The 13,322-nt window shown below is 41.6% G+C and overlaps 1 protein-coding gene across 4 annotated transcripts in view; it reads right to left on the bottom strand.

The window, feature by feature from the left end:
• Nucleotides 1–1,646: 1,646 nt before the first annotated feature.
• Nucleotides 1,647–13,322, bottom strand: part of LOC140468759 (transmembrane 6 superfamily member 1-like) — a 65,157-nt gene continuing 53,481 nt past the window's right edge. For 3 of the 4 annotated variants that reach the window (XM_072564779.1, XM_072564778.1, XM_072564781.1), the window contains one exon: nt 2,209–3,755. In XM_072564779.1, the coding sequence (XP_072420880.1) occupies nt 3,564–3,755 (192 nt within the window). In that variant the 3' untranslated portion in view covers nt 2,209–3,563. Of the gene's footprint in view, nt 2,154–2,208; nt 3,756–13,322 lie in introns of those variants that run through there. The other variant, XM_072564780.1, reaches the window with a different exon arrangement.

The following is a 13,322-nucleotide window of genomic DNA, read 5'->3' as shown; positions in this document are numbered from 1 at the left end:
TGGTGGCTAGCACAAGGGGACATAGCTTTAAATTGAGGGGTGATTGATACAGGATAGATGTCAGAGGTCGTTTCTTTACTCAGAATAGTACAGTCGTGAAACACACTGTCTGCAACAGTAAGGAGAAAGTGAGGACTGCAGATGCTGGAGATCAGAGCTGAAAAATGTGTTGCTGGAAAAGCACAGCAGGTCAGGCAGCATCAAAGGAACAGGAGAATCGACGTTTCGGGCATAAGCCCTTCTTCAGGATTGCTGTGTCTGCAACAGTAATAGACTTGCCAACTTTAAGGGCATTTAAATGGGCATTGGATAAACATATGGATGAAAATGGAATAGTGTAGGATAGATAGGCTTCAGGTTGGTTCCACAGGTCAGCGCAACGTCAAGGGCTGCAGTGCCTGTTCTGTGCTGTAATGTTCTATGAGTAGAGCCAGGGTCAGTTTGATGGATGAAATTGTGGGATCCACATCTGCTGGATGCTAGGACAAAGAAGGGGCAAATACATTTGCAAACCCCATCTAAATTGCAATCATTTCATCGTCCATTTGTGATGCAGGCAGAGGAAAGATGCTCAGCACGCAAACTCTGGTCAAAGATGATTTGCAACATATCATGGCTCCTTGCAAATTGGACGTCGGCATGTTACCGATGCTGAGGTCAGCAACAATGAACTAAAATGAAAGAAATGCTGCCATAAATGATCCATGACTTGTGAATTTTGACGGAGTGGTGTGGGGTATGGAGATGATTGCTTCATAATCTGACATGTAAATATGACTGTGGGCTGTACTGAATGCAATGATTAAGTTTCCAGGATGGGAAGGGGTGAGAGAGTCTTTTGATACATCTTTCCTGGGATTCTGTGTCCCACGCTGAACACAGTACTTCTAACAGAATCTGACTACAATTCTGTGCAATGGAAATATCACTTCCTCAATTTATATTCCAGCCACTTTGAAATAAAGATACATACCCACTGGCTTTTGTGTTGTTTCCCGCACTTGTGCAGTAGATTTTCGTTCTTTTTGTTTTGAAATGCAAGCAAAATCTTTTTGTTCCTCCACAGCTCCCGATTTCTCATCATTCAAAAGATATTTTAATTTCATCTTCCTCTGTTCAATTAAACATATCCTGGTCATGCACCGTCCCCCCGATCAGATTAAAGAATCTACTGATCTAAATCTGCAACGTGGACGGAATGACGATGTTATGGGGTAGGCTGAACCGCACCACACGAGGGAGCTGAAAGGTACGTTTGCCTGAGCTCTCACTCATTATAAAGCTGCACACCCACAGCTAGAGGTGTTGCTCGTTAATTGTGCTGCGTCAACAGCCTCTCTTGCTGTCTGTAAAATAATTTTACCAAGGAGACAGCAGGGGTCAGTGACGGATACACCTTCTGAAGGTGCTTTTGTGGTGCAGGGCAACAGCCCTGAGTCTACGGAGCTATTTTGCTCTGAAATCCAATGTGTGAATTCACCCAAGCTGCTCTAATATTCTAATGAGTCAATTCTTTCACTCAGATCTGGTCAGTTTCTTGCCAACGCATTTACAGCAAGAGAAAACAAAATGGCAGACTGAAATTCATTTATAATTCTTTCTTGTTTAGCAAAATAAGAAAAAAACAGGAAGTTGAAACAGCTCCAGTGATTTTTAATTTCAAGCATTCCAGCCTTGTGTGACATTTCTTCCCTCTACCCCGCACTAGGCAACAACAACTTACACTTTTAGCCAGTTGGATATCTGAATGTGTTGTTAATGTCCTGAGGCACTTCAGAGCAGTGTCACTGGACAGAATTTGACAGTTAAGTCACACGAAGATGTACAGGTAATCAAAAGTTTGTCAAATGGGTAGATTTTTTTTTAAAAATGGATCTTAAAGGAAGTGGGGTATGAAAATGGTAAGAGTTTTAGGGACAGAATTCCAGAGTTTAAGATCTCTGGCTGGAAGCAAAGCCAAAAATCATGGAACAATGGAAGTTAGGCAGCTGATCGTGTAATACAATACTCAAGGATAGTGTTCAGTCCATTGAAAATGCAGGGACTCTGTCAAAGTCCCATTCTCACCTTTTCTTCAATATCTGTGCAACTGTTTCTCCCTCGTGTAATAAAAGCTGCCATTGAACTCAACAGAATTGACTGAACACAGAGATCTGTTGGAAAAAGCAGGAGCCAATTATAGTAAAACATACTTCGGTTCAGGCTAAAAACTTTAAATAGTCTTTAATTCTAGGCAAAGGCAGCAACAGTATAAACCACTTGTACAAGCAAGGACACCCAGCTAGAGATATCCTCAAAGTCCAATTCCCCCCCATATAACACTCAAAACATCAAGAATTTCCTTCATCAGTTTGTTATATTTGATGAGAAATAGTAGACAAAGTCTCACTTCAGTTCTGTTTAATAAAGAAGGGCTGTCCATACAATTCAGCTTTTGTAAACAGATAATTGCTTTCACGTTGACTATGTGAATTATCACAGAAGTGACCTATATTAGTGCATGCAGCACACACTCAAAGCTGTAGATTGTATTGCAATAATTCATTAAATGCCACTGCAATATCAGCATCTGCACTGTTTTGGGAAGTTTGCAGAATCTAATGAGACTGGTTATCCATCGGCCCATTGTACCTGGGAATGGTTCTTGGAAAGAGCTTCCAATTTGTCCAACACGGCCTTGCTCTTTTCCTACAGTCCTGCAAACATTCTCAGTTCAAGTATTTATCCAACTCCAGTTAGAATTGAATCTGCTTCCACCACCCCTTTCAGGAAGTGCATTCAAAATTGTAACAAATAACAGCATTAAAACGTGGTAAAGACATAGACTGGTTACATTACAGCGATCCAGAGTTCAAAACTCATCATGTCAGCTAGGGATTTAATTAAATAAGGCTGAATTAAAAAACAGTCTCCATAACGGTGACCTGAAATGACTAGATTGTTATAAAACTATGTCTGGTTCACTAACATCCTTCAGGGAATGAAATCGGTCATCCTTTCCCCAGTCTGGGCTACAAGTGACTCCAGATTAATAACAACATGGTTTATTCTTAACCACCCCATGAAAATGGTTTATGAAGAGAAACAGCTGTATTCATGTAGACAGCTTGCCACCTTCACAAGGGCAATTTTAGAAATGCAATAAATGCCTGTATTGAATTCCTGTGAATTTACTGAAAAAAAAGTCTCCTCCACTCCTGTCTGGTTGTCATTATACAAAACTGATACTTCAATAAATTGCACACACAGACTGTAAGCACGGATATTGACTGGACTTGGCATCTACCTCAGACCAGAAATCTCTCATCCCAAAGCAAAATGAATGCATTTGTTCTTGGTAATTATTTCACTTTTTTTTTCTTATGCACATAGTTCCCTAACTTCACACAAGAACAACCTTGGAGGAATAATACAGTACCAATACCAAAATAGAAAAAAGAAATCATTTGCAAAGCACCGATACAACTTGTTTAATAAGAAATTTACTCTAATATTAAATCTGCATAACAAAAAATGCAACTTTGGACAGAAAAATAAAACATTTAGATGACTGAATTTGCTTTTTACTTTGTCTTTGCGTCTTCTTTTCTCTTCAAGAAAAACTCGGGTTTATTCACACATCTGTAGGCAAGTAATTGTGGCACGATGCCATAGAGTCCATTTGTTATTAGAAAAATCAGCTGAGCCTCTTCTGGTACTCTGTACATATATGGAGTTCTAGAATGAAGGGATGCTCCAATATGTGAAAATTGTGCCTGTTATAATTGGGCAGGGGAGAGGAGAAAAGGATGGTTAAAATCCTGAGCGATACCAAACACCAAGCAGTGGAGCTTTTAATAGACAGATTAGGTTTTTATTTATTTGTATTCAGAGCTCCCAAAAGATCTAGGTGATGTATATTTCTTGCCATACCTTTGGGAGAAAGTTTCTTCTCAAAAATCGCAGCAAAGAGCACTGGTGACTCTAGGTCAGGAGGTGAGGAATTGCCTAAGCTATCCAGCAATGTTGTAGTTATTAAACAGAATGGCATGTTAATATAGAAGCATGTACAGTATAGCTTAACCTTCTGCATCACTACAGTGAATATAGTTCAAAAGGAGTGGAGATCCAATCTGACACTGGAGAATAACAGTCTCTACTTAGTTCCAGCAACTTACATTGCACCTTTAATATAACATACCAAAAGTCCCACGGTGTTTCACAGGAACATTGTAAAACTCAATTTGGCTCTGAGCCATATAAGGGCAGATACCCATAAAGCCATAAGATATAGGAGCACAATTAGGCTATTCAGCCCATTGATACTGCTGCATCATTCGATCATGGCTGATATGTTTCTCAATCCACTCTTCTGCTTTCTCCCCATAACCCTTGATCCCCTTAGAAATCAAGAACCAACTATCTCTCTCTTAAACACATTCAATGACTTGGCTTCCACAGCCCTTTGCAGCATTAAGTTCCACAGATTCACTGCTGAAGAAACTACTCATTTCAGTTCTGAAGGGCCATCCTTTCTCTCTGGAGCTGTGCCCCTGAGTCCCAGTTTCTTCTACAAGTAGGAACATTTTCTCCACATCCACTCTATCCAGGCCTCTCAGTATTCTGTAAGTTTCAATCAGATCCCCTTTTCATCCATCTAAACTCGATTGAGTACAAACCCAGAGTCCTCAACTGCTCCTCATATAACAGGTCCTTCATCCCCAGAAACATTCGTGTAAGCCTCCTCTGCACCCCACCTTCAAAGCCAGCTTCTAAGTATCCTTCTTTAGATATGGGACCTAAAACTGTTCACAATATTCCAAATACAGTCTGAACAGAGTCTTTTACAGCTTCAGCAGTACATTCCTGCTCTTGTATTCTAGCCCTCTTGAAATGAATGCTAATTTGCCTTCCCAACTATCTACTGAACCTTTCTGTGAAGATGACAGCCTAGTTATTGTTAGACTATTAATCTAGAGACCCTTTTAATGTTCTGGGACCAGGGGTTAAATCTTGCCATAGCAGATGGTGGAATTTAAATTCAATAACTATCTGGAATTCAAGATCTAATGATGACAGTGAAACCACTGTCAATTGTCACGAAAAACCCATCTCGTTCTGTACTGATTGTAGTGAGGCCAGCTAGGTGGACCTCAAAGAATATAAGTTCCCCGACTGGGGTTGTTAACCTGGTCTAATCTAAGACAGGTATAAACAGGAGTGTCAGAGGTTCTGGTCACTGTGAGAGCTGGCCCTGAGGGAGCTGGGTCAGTGTCAAGGACTCTCCATGTGTAAATAAAGGGTGACTTGTGAGGGGGACACCAGCCTCTGTGCAGTTATTTCAGGCTCACGGAAGTCCTTTAGAGAAGGAAACTGCCGTCCTTACCTGATCTGGCCTACATGTGACTCCAGACCCACAGCAATGTGGTTGACACTTAACTGCTGTCTCGGCATTAGGGATGGGTAATAAATGCAGAATGTGTCAATTCCTCAAAACACCTTTGAGTTAATATTGTTTGATTGACTCTAAAGACATTGAGAGGGTGGATAAACAGTCTGGTCTCTATGGAAACATCACACACCAAAGTCTAAGGTCTACACACTGCTGTGGATATGGTCAGCAACTTCAACATCTCCTAAAGGATTTTGTTTAAAAAAAGAACTGCATAATTAACCTTAAATGAATCCTGAACTAGAATTCCACATTTGTTTCTGTTTCAGATATCAAAAAACATCATGGTCAAACAGCAGGCTTTAAGGGGCATCTTCCAGGAGAATTAGAGTTGGACAGATCTTGCCTTCAAATTCCTGGAGTGTTCTTCCACCATAATTCTGCCAGAAGTGAAATGAGGCACGAATAGACGCAGACGCTTTTTCTCAAAAGTTAGCAGTCACCCGAGGATACCCATGGAAATTCTACACCTGCAAATCATCGCGTCATTGCGAATACACATCAAACAAACACGCCCATTTCGAAAATTATCATCTTGAACCATTAAAGGCACACTTGCAGCCATCCAATCACAGATCTTCATGTTAAATCCAGTGAACAGTTAATCACACAGCTAAAATTTCTCTACCCAAAAAACATCAGGCGATTCCCTGTCTCCAAAAACCCTTTAGCTGTTGGAAAATCTCGTGCAGGAATGTGTAAATTCCTCAAAACAGCTTTGGGTTAATTTTGTTCGATTGACTCTAAAGGCACAGAGAGGGTGAATAAACAGTCTGATCACCACAGAAACATCACACACCAAAGTCTAAGGTCTACACAGTTCTGTGGATATTTTTAGTACAGGCAGCTGATATTTAAAATAGCATCATTGTAGCTGGAATTGGGCTTGGTCATAATGTTTCTCGGTATCACCAACTGAGGTCAAGGATGAGATCAAATAAAAGCTTAAATTAAGAGTGCAGCAAGGCTCCACACTCCTGTCCATTCTGGGAGACACTAGGATGACCACTGAAGCTTTCACATTCCGTCCACACCAATCTATTTTTTTCCTCACATTCTAACGTTCTGTTGTTGCACAATACTCTTCACTTTCAGTCCTGCTCCCAGCTCCCTTTCTTCATCTACCATAGATAGATCTTCAAACAAGAATCTGCTATTTACATAGCATCCTCCTCTCAACAGCTAGCTCTTATAAATAGGACTTTTAACAAGAAACAAGTAATATGCCTCCCAGTAGAGTCAAATGGTGGCACAGTGGCTGAGTGACTAGTACTGCTGCCTCACTGCACCAGGAACCCCAGTTCAATTCTAGCCTCGGGTGACTGTCTGTGTGGAATTTGCACATTCTCTCTGTGTCTGTGTGGGTTTCTTCCCGCACTGCAAAGATGTGCACGCTAGGTGGGTTACAGAGTGCAAACTTACAGAGACGGGGTGGGTCTGGGTGGTATGCTGTTCAGAGGGTCGTTGTGGACTTAATAGGCTTTGAAACTGTAGGGGTCTAAGTAACAAGTTTTCATATATACCAACTCCAGCAATATACACTATTGACCAGTATTAGTTAACTGATGCTTCGAGGCATGTTAAGCCAAGAGGACTTTAAACCTTTTAACAGAGTAGCAGCAGTTACCCTATTACATTCATGAATATGAATGAGTAACCATAATAAGATGGCTCAGTGGATAGGTTTGGCTGATTTCAAGTCCAACTTCACAGCGGGACTGGATTCTTTTTAAATTCATTCACAGGATGAAGGTGTAACTGGCTAGGCCAACATTTATTGCCCATCCCTAATTGCCCAGAGGGCAGTTAAGAGTCAACCCCATTGTTGTGGGTCTGGAGTCACATGTAGGCCAGCCCAGCTAAGGATGGCAGTTTCTTTCCCAAAGGACATTAGTGAATCAGATGGGTTTTTCCTGACAATGGATTCATGGTCAACATTAGACACTTAATGCCAAATTTTTAAAAATTGAATTCAAATTCCACCATTCAAGCTCAATCCTCCCTGAACACTGTCTGGGTGTCTGGGATGAACAGACCAGCAATGATACCACTAGACCATCACCTCCCCTGTGCTATCTGAATTACTAGTCAGATGTACAGCTGAGGCGCAGTCATCTTTCCCAGGTAATGCCAAAAAAATCCAGTGGCACTTTTCAAAAGGTTAGCAGTGCTGCCTCACAATGCCAGGGACCCGGGTTTTGTTAAAGATAAAATAAGTACACAGACAAAATATAGTGCAGATGCTGGAAATGTGAAATAAGCAAAGGAAACGCTGGACTGGAGCTAGACTGCTCCACAGCTGTGGAGAAAGAAATAGAGTTAAGCTTTCAAGTCTGGTATGACAATTCCTCGAAACCAGAGTCATTCGACTTGAAATGTTGACCCTGTCTCTGTAGATGCTGCCAGACCTGCTGAGTTTCTCCAGCACTTGCTGATTTACTTGAAATAAAAACGTAACATAAGAGAAAGGCTCTGCACTCCTCCACAACAACCCTCGCTGTCATTCTTATTTTCATATCTCTTTTATCTATCAACTACACTTGGACCTTCAAACCTGAATGGGTCATCTACATGCCATCCCTCTTAGAAACAGATGATCATTAGCTCCTACAAACAGTGCATTTATCAAGAATACAGACACTCGACTGGCAGTAAAGCACTTGGGAAGTGTAGGATATTACATAAATACAGTTTGAGGAGCTCTTGGGTGCAGAGCAAGGACATCTGGGTCCCACCTGCCCCACCTCTGAACGCTGATGAGAAAATATTGATGTTTTATGGTGGGCGGTAAGGAAGTGATGCATATTGTCAAGATAAGAATTAGAATGAACTTTGTACAAGACCTCCTTTAAAATTGTTTCAATTACTTGCCCTGGGGAGATGTTCCAGTGCGTCTTAAAGATGGTACACACTGCTAACACTGTGTGCATTGGTGGTGGGTGGCATGTTGGCTCAGTGGTTAGCACTGCTGCCAACAGCACTAGGAACCCAGGTTCGATTCCAGCCTCAGGCAACAGTCTGTGTGGAATTTGCACATTCTCCCTATGTCTGCGTGGGTTTCCTGTGGGTGCTCCAGTTTCCTCCCACAGTCCAAGGATGTACAGGTTAGGTGGATTAGCCAGGCTAAATTGCCCATGTGTCCAGGGGTGTACAGGCTAAGTGAGTTAGGCATGGGAAATGCAGGGATAGAGGAGTGGGTCCGAGTGGGATGCTCTTCAAGGATCAGTGTGGACTCAATAGACTAAATGGGCTGCTTTCACATTGCAGGGATTCTATGATTTGCTGTGGAAAGACATAATTGAGCTTTCTCCTGTCACTGCACAATACAGTCAGTTGATAAATAAATGCAGTAGAGACGGTTAGCTCACTGCTTTTGTGCACCATCTGTTTAGATTGGGGCTATTTTAGTGAATGCTAAAAAATAAATAAACCATTAGTAAAGGTTAAACATTTCCATTGTTCCTTAACTCATCTACCAGGTCTGGTAGTCTGGCAACCAGGGTTCAAATCCACTGTGATAAATTCTGAAATTTAATTTGATGCATTGTGTTGTATTTGTTCAAGTGATGTGGCTGTCGCTTGCTGGACCAGTATTTATTGACCGTCCATAACTGACCTTGAGAAGTTGTCAGTCAGCTGCCTTCTTAAACCACTGCAGTCCATGTGGTGTCTATAAACCCAGAATGTGCGGCCACACAGGGCCATCCAGGTTTTTGACTCAAAGACAGTGAAGGAACAGTCTTCTTGTTCCAAGTCAGGACGGAAGTGTGGCTTGCAAGAGAACTTCACGGGTCTGAAAGGTGTTGTTAACAGACCCTTGGTGAGATGCTTCAATGGATTGGTGGTGGACGGAATGAATGTTGGTGGATGTGGTGTCCATAAAGCAGGCTAAGTTGCTCTTGAGCATTGTTGGAAATGCATTCATCCAGGAGAAAGTGAGGACTGCAGATGCTGGAGATCAGAGCTGAAATTGTGTTGCTGGAAAAGCGCAGCAGGTCAGGCATCATCCAAGGAACAGGAGAATCGACGTTTCGGGCATGAGCCCTTCTTCAGGCAAGTGGGAAATATTCTATCACTTGTATCTTGTTGATGGGGGACAGGCTTTGGGGAGTCAGGAGTGAGTTACTCACTGTAGGATTCCTAGCCCCTGACCTCCTTTTGTAGCCTCCTTTTGTTTATACGTTCAGTTCAGTTTATAGTCAGTGGTGACCTCCAAGATGTCATTATAGTCAGGGATTCAGTGACGATAATGCCTGTAATGTTCAGTGACAATGTTTTGATTCTCTCTTATTGGAGATGGTTGATTGTGAATGTGGCATGAATGATACTTCACTCCAAGGCAAAATATTGTTGAGGTTCTGTTGTACATAAACACCGGCTATTTTAGTATCTAGGGAGTCACAAATGGTGGTAAACATTGTGCAATCTCAAGCAAATGACCCCACATCTGCCCTTATGATGGAGTGAAGGTCATTGATTAAGCAGCTGAAGATGGTTGGGCCTAGGATACTACTCTGAAGAACTCCTACAGAGATGTCCTGGAGTTGAGATGACTGACCGCCCCAACAGTCACAACTATCTTCCTATTTGCCAGGTATGACTCTAACCGCAGAAAGTTTGCCCCCCCCCAACTCTCATTGACTTCAGAGTACACAAAATGGATGACTTAAGAAAGAATTCCATTGTTGTTTGCCTGAAATAAGTGGAAAGAAAATCTGGTAGATTTAAATCAGACTTGGGAGTTATATTAACCTACGGTTTTAGCATAATGTTTTAAAAATCTGGTCCTCAGGCTATTAGGGGAGGATACCCTAAACATTCATCTTTGTTGGTACCTTCCCTCAAAAATAACTGAGCAACAGGTTGTACTCAGAGCAGCTACTGAGAACATGGAGCTGACCCCTGACCCCAGTAAAGGGCCAGTCCAATCCCTGGTCCGGAGGGGAGGGGAGTTTGGTTCCTGATAGAACTTTTTGCGAGGGGAGGGTCAGGTTCTGAAGGGGGAGCTTTATTAGCCCTGGTGGGTTGGGGTGTGTTTTTAGCGGGGAGGGTTCAGTCTTCGTCGTCCTAGATGACAAATAGTGATGTAAGAGAAGCTCCTCCATAAAGCTGTTCTTTCCTCCCTCTACTGTCTGGTTACCGAAAGCCTAGTAAAACCAGCCAAAGACCAACTGGACCTGCAAGCTAGGTTAATACAGAGGCTGGATTAGTGGTGCTGGAAGAGCACAGCAGTTCAGGCAGCATCCAACGAGCAGCGAAATCGACGTTTTCGGGCAAAAGCCCTTCATCGGAAGGGCTTTTGCCCGAAACGTTGATTTCGCTGCTCGTTGGATGCTGCCTGAACTGCTGTACTCTTCCAGCACCACTAATCCAGTATTTGGTTTTCAGCATCTGCAGTCATTGTTTTTACCTAATACAGAGGCTGCCAGCCTCATTATTAAACTGGCAATCTGCTACCTGGGTAGTTCAGAGGTAGGTTTGGCATGTTTAATACATTCACATCTGACACAATAATAGGAGGTAAAATTCATTCTTAAGTCTTTATTATCAGACCATAACCTATGACCTACTGACCATGAATCGAGAGTGTTAGATCCAAGCCCAGAAAAATACCAGATCATTCTACTCAATCGCATGGAATAACCCAAGAGACTCCTTAAGGTAAGGACTGATTGTGTCTATCCTGACTATTCGATAAGAGTCAATTGTTAAATTGATTTTTCCATTTTGAAAATCTGCCAATCTTCTGGTTGCCAAAGACTTAACTCAGTTTTGTTTCCAACACAAGTTAAGCAACTTGCTTCAAAAACACAACCAAGTCTTAATAAAGGAAGAAGATATCAGCTGGCAGTTGAGTTGTGGGGTGCAATGGTTATGTGACTGAACAGGTTATTAAGAAGCTTAATAACACACACAGACCCTGAGATGGACGACCCCCATGATTGCAGGATAATTCAAATCCAGTTTGAAAACCCCAGAAATAAAATGCCAGGACCAGTGAAGGTAACTGAATGTTAACACATAATATGGTTTTGACAGGGATGTCTGAGAACCAGCGGAACTAAGGGTCTGTTGATTGAACTAAGGAATAATTGGGTGAGAGATGGTTATATAAATATGTGTAAGACAAATATATATGATATGTTTATATACATATGAGAACAAGTGATCTATGTGTCAGAGTTTTTTGATGTGCAAGTTTAAATAAAACTCTGACCTGAAAATGATTTGTCTGATTCTTGGTCTTGTGCTGTAGTGGTAATGTCCCTATCTCTGATCCAGAAGGACTTGGTTCAGATGTCACCTACCATCACAGGATCTGTCTTACCATGTTCAAACAGGTTGATTAAAAATAATTACGTTCAGTCTTTAATCCACTTCTTAGTGTCTGGTTTTGATCAATGAATCTTTCAAGATTGCTGAAGAGATTCATTAAGGACACAAAAGCTACTAATTTCAGTTGCTGCAAATCTGAAACAAACATGTAAAATCGTGGAAATGCTCAGCTGCTCTGGAAGTTTCTGTGGGAAGCAACGTGATTCACTGTCTTGAAATGCAACACTCAATTAGTCCTCTCAGGGTAAAGCATGGGGTTTTTTTGGTGAAGTTGAGAGAGTCTTCCTCAATTTCTGGAACAATATTTATTGCCCAGTCCCTTAAGAAAAAAAGATTTACTGGCCATTGTCAGATCGTTGTTTGTGGGATCTTGCTGTGCACAAACTGATTGCCACATATCCTGCAGTGCTGCAACAATTTCACTTTGAAAAGTACATCACTGACTGTAATATATTTTGAGGTGCCCCAGAACAACGTCAGAGGCTATATAAATGCAAGTGTTTGTTTGCTTCCTCCTGCAGTGACATAGTTGTATTAACTGGTCCTAGGGATTTGTGGGCAAGTCCTTTTAGTGCAATTATAGATGGGTCGAATATACTGGTGTATCCTCACAGGCTGTAAATGAAGATGTTTTATCAAATAAATCAAGCTTTTATTTTAAACTGTCAATGGAAATTAAAACACAAATTTTGGAGTTTAATCTGCTATTGGATAGTAACCAATTCCTGGCCATAATTAGTCTCTTTATATACTGTATAGAGCTGTGGGAGTTATGTTTTAAACCAAAAATTATTTTGTTGGTTGCAGCAGTTAAACAATACGCTGGCAGCTGCTTCCTTATTAAGAGCGTGGTTATTTAATGTTAAACAATATTGTCTTCCCTGGAGCAGGGAACATCACTCTGCGCAAAATAACATACCTAGGAAAAGACAGGAATTGAAACTAGCAGTTAGATATGTCACCCATTATTGTGCAGAAGTGTTGTTATCGAATCAGTGAGGTCTCGACACAAACTGATTAGTGTCATAGTCTTCCGAAATAGCCTGGACCAAGATTCATGACCCACATTTGTTTTGACATCACAGAATAAAGAAAGAACAATACAAGCAAACTGATTCTTGTCTGCACAATATTTGATCCTACAATATCAAATATCAAATGCATGAGCACAAATTGGTTGCCACAACTCCTAGGTTGCAACATGTTCAAAGTGAATGATGGAACAAGTTCGATGAGCTGACCTACTCATAACCATGTAGCCTGTTTAGATATTTTCAAGATCTGAAATGTTATTACAGACCTCCGAAGCAGGTAGGATGTGAGCACAGACCTGCTGGCCTAGAGGCAGGGGCACTACCACTGCACCACTAACCTATCTGTTTGTATCAGCATTATTGGTGCCACTCAGCACTTCAAAGGCCTGCAACATTTGCCCTGGAATAGAATCTATTGGGACGTCCCAGTGTGTTTAGAAAGGAAGGTGGAGGGACCTCCAGACAGGTCACAGTGATCACAGGTCCCATGTCTCTAAAAGTGAAGGCCATTGGGATGAGAC

The sequence above is a fragment of the Chiloscyllium punctatum genome, chromosome 48 (genome assembly GCF_047496795.1).
Source record: "Chiloscyllium punctatum isolate Juve2018m chromosome 48, sChiPun1.3, whole genome shotgun sequence".
Taxonomy (NCBI): Eukaryota; Metazoa; Chordata; class Chondrichthyes; order Orectolobiformes; family Hemiscylliidae; genus Chiloscyllium; species Chiloscyllium punctatum.
Note: the sequence above shows the minus strand (reverse complement) of the source record. Positions and strands in the feature narration are given on the sequence as shown.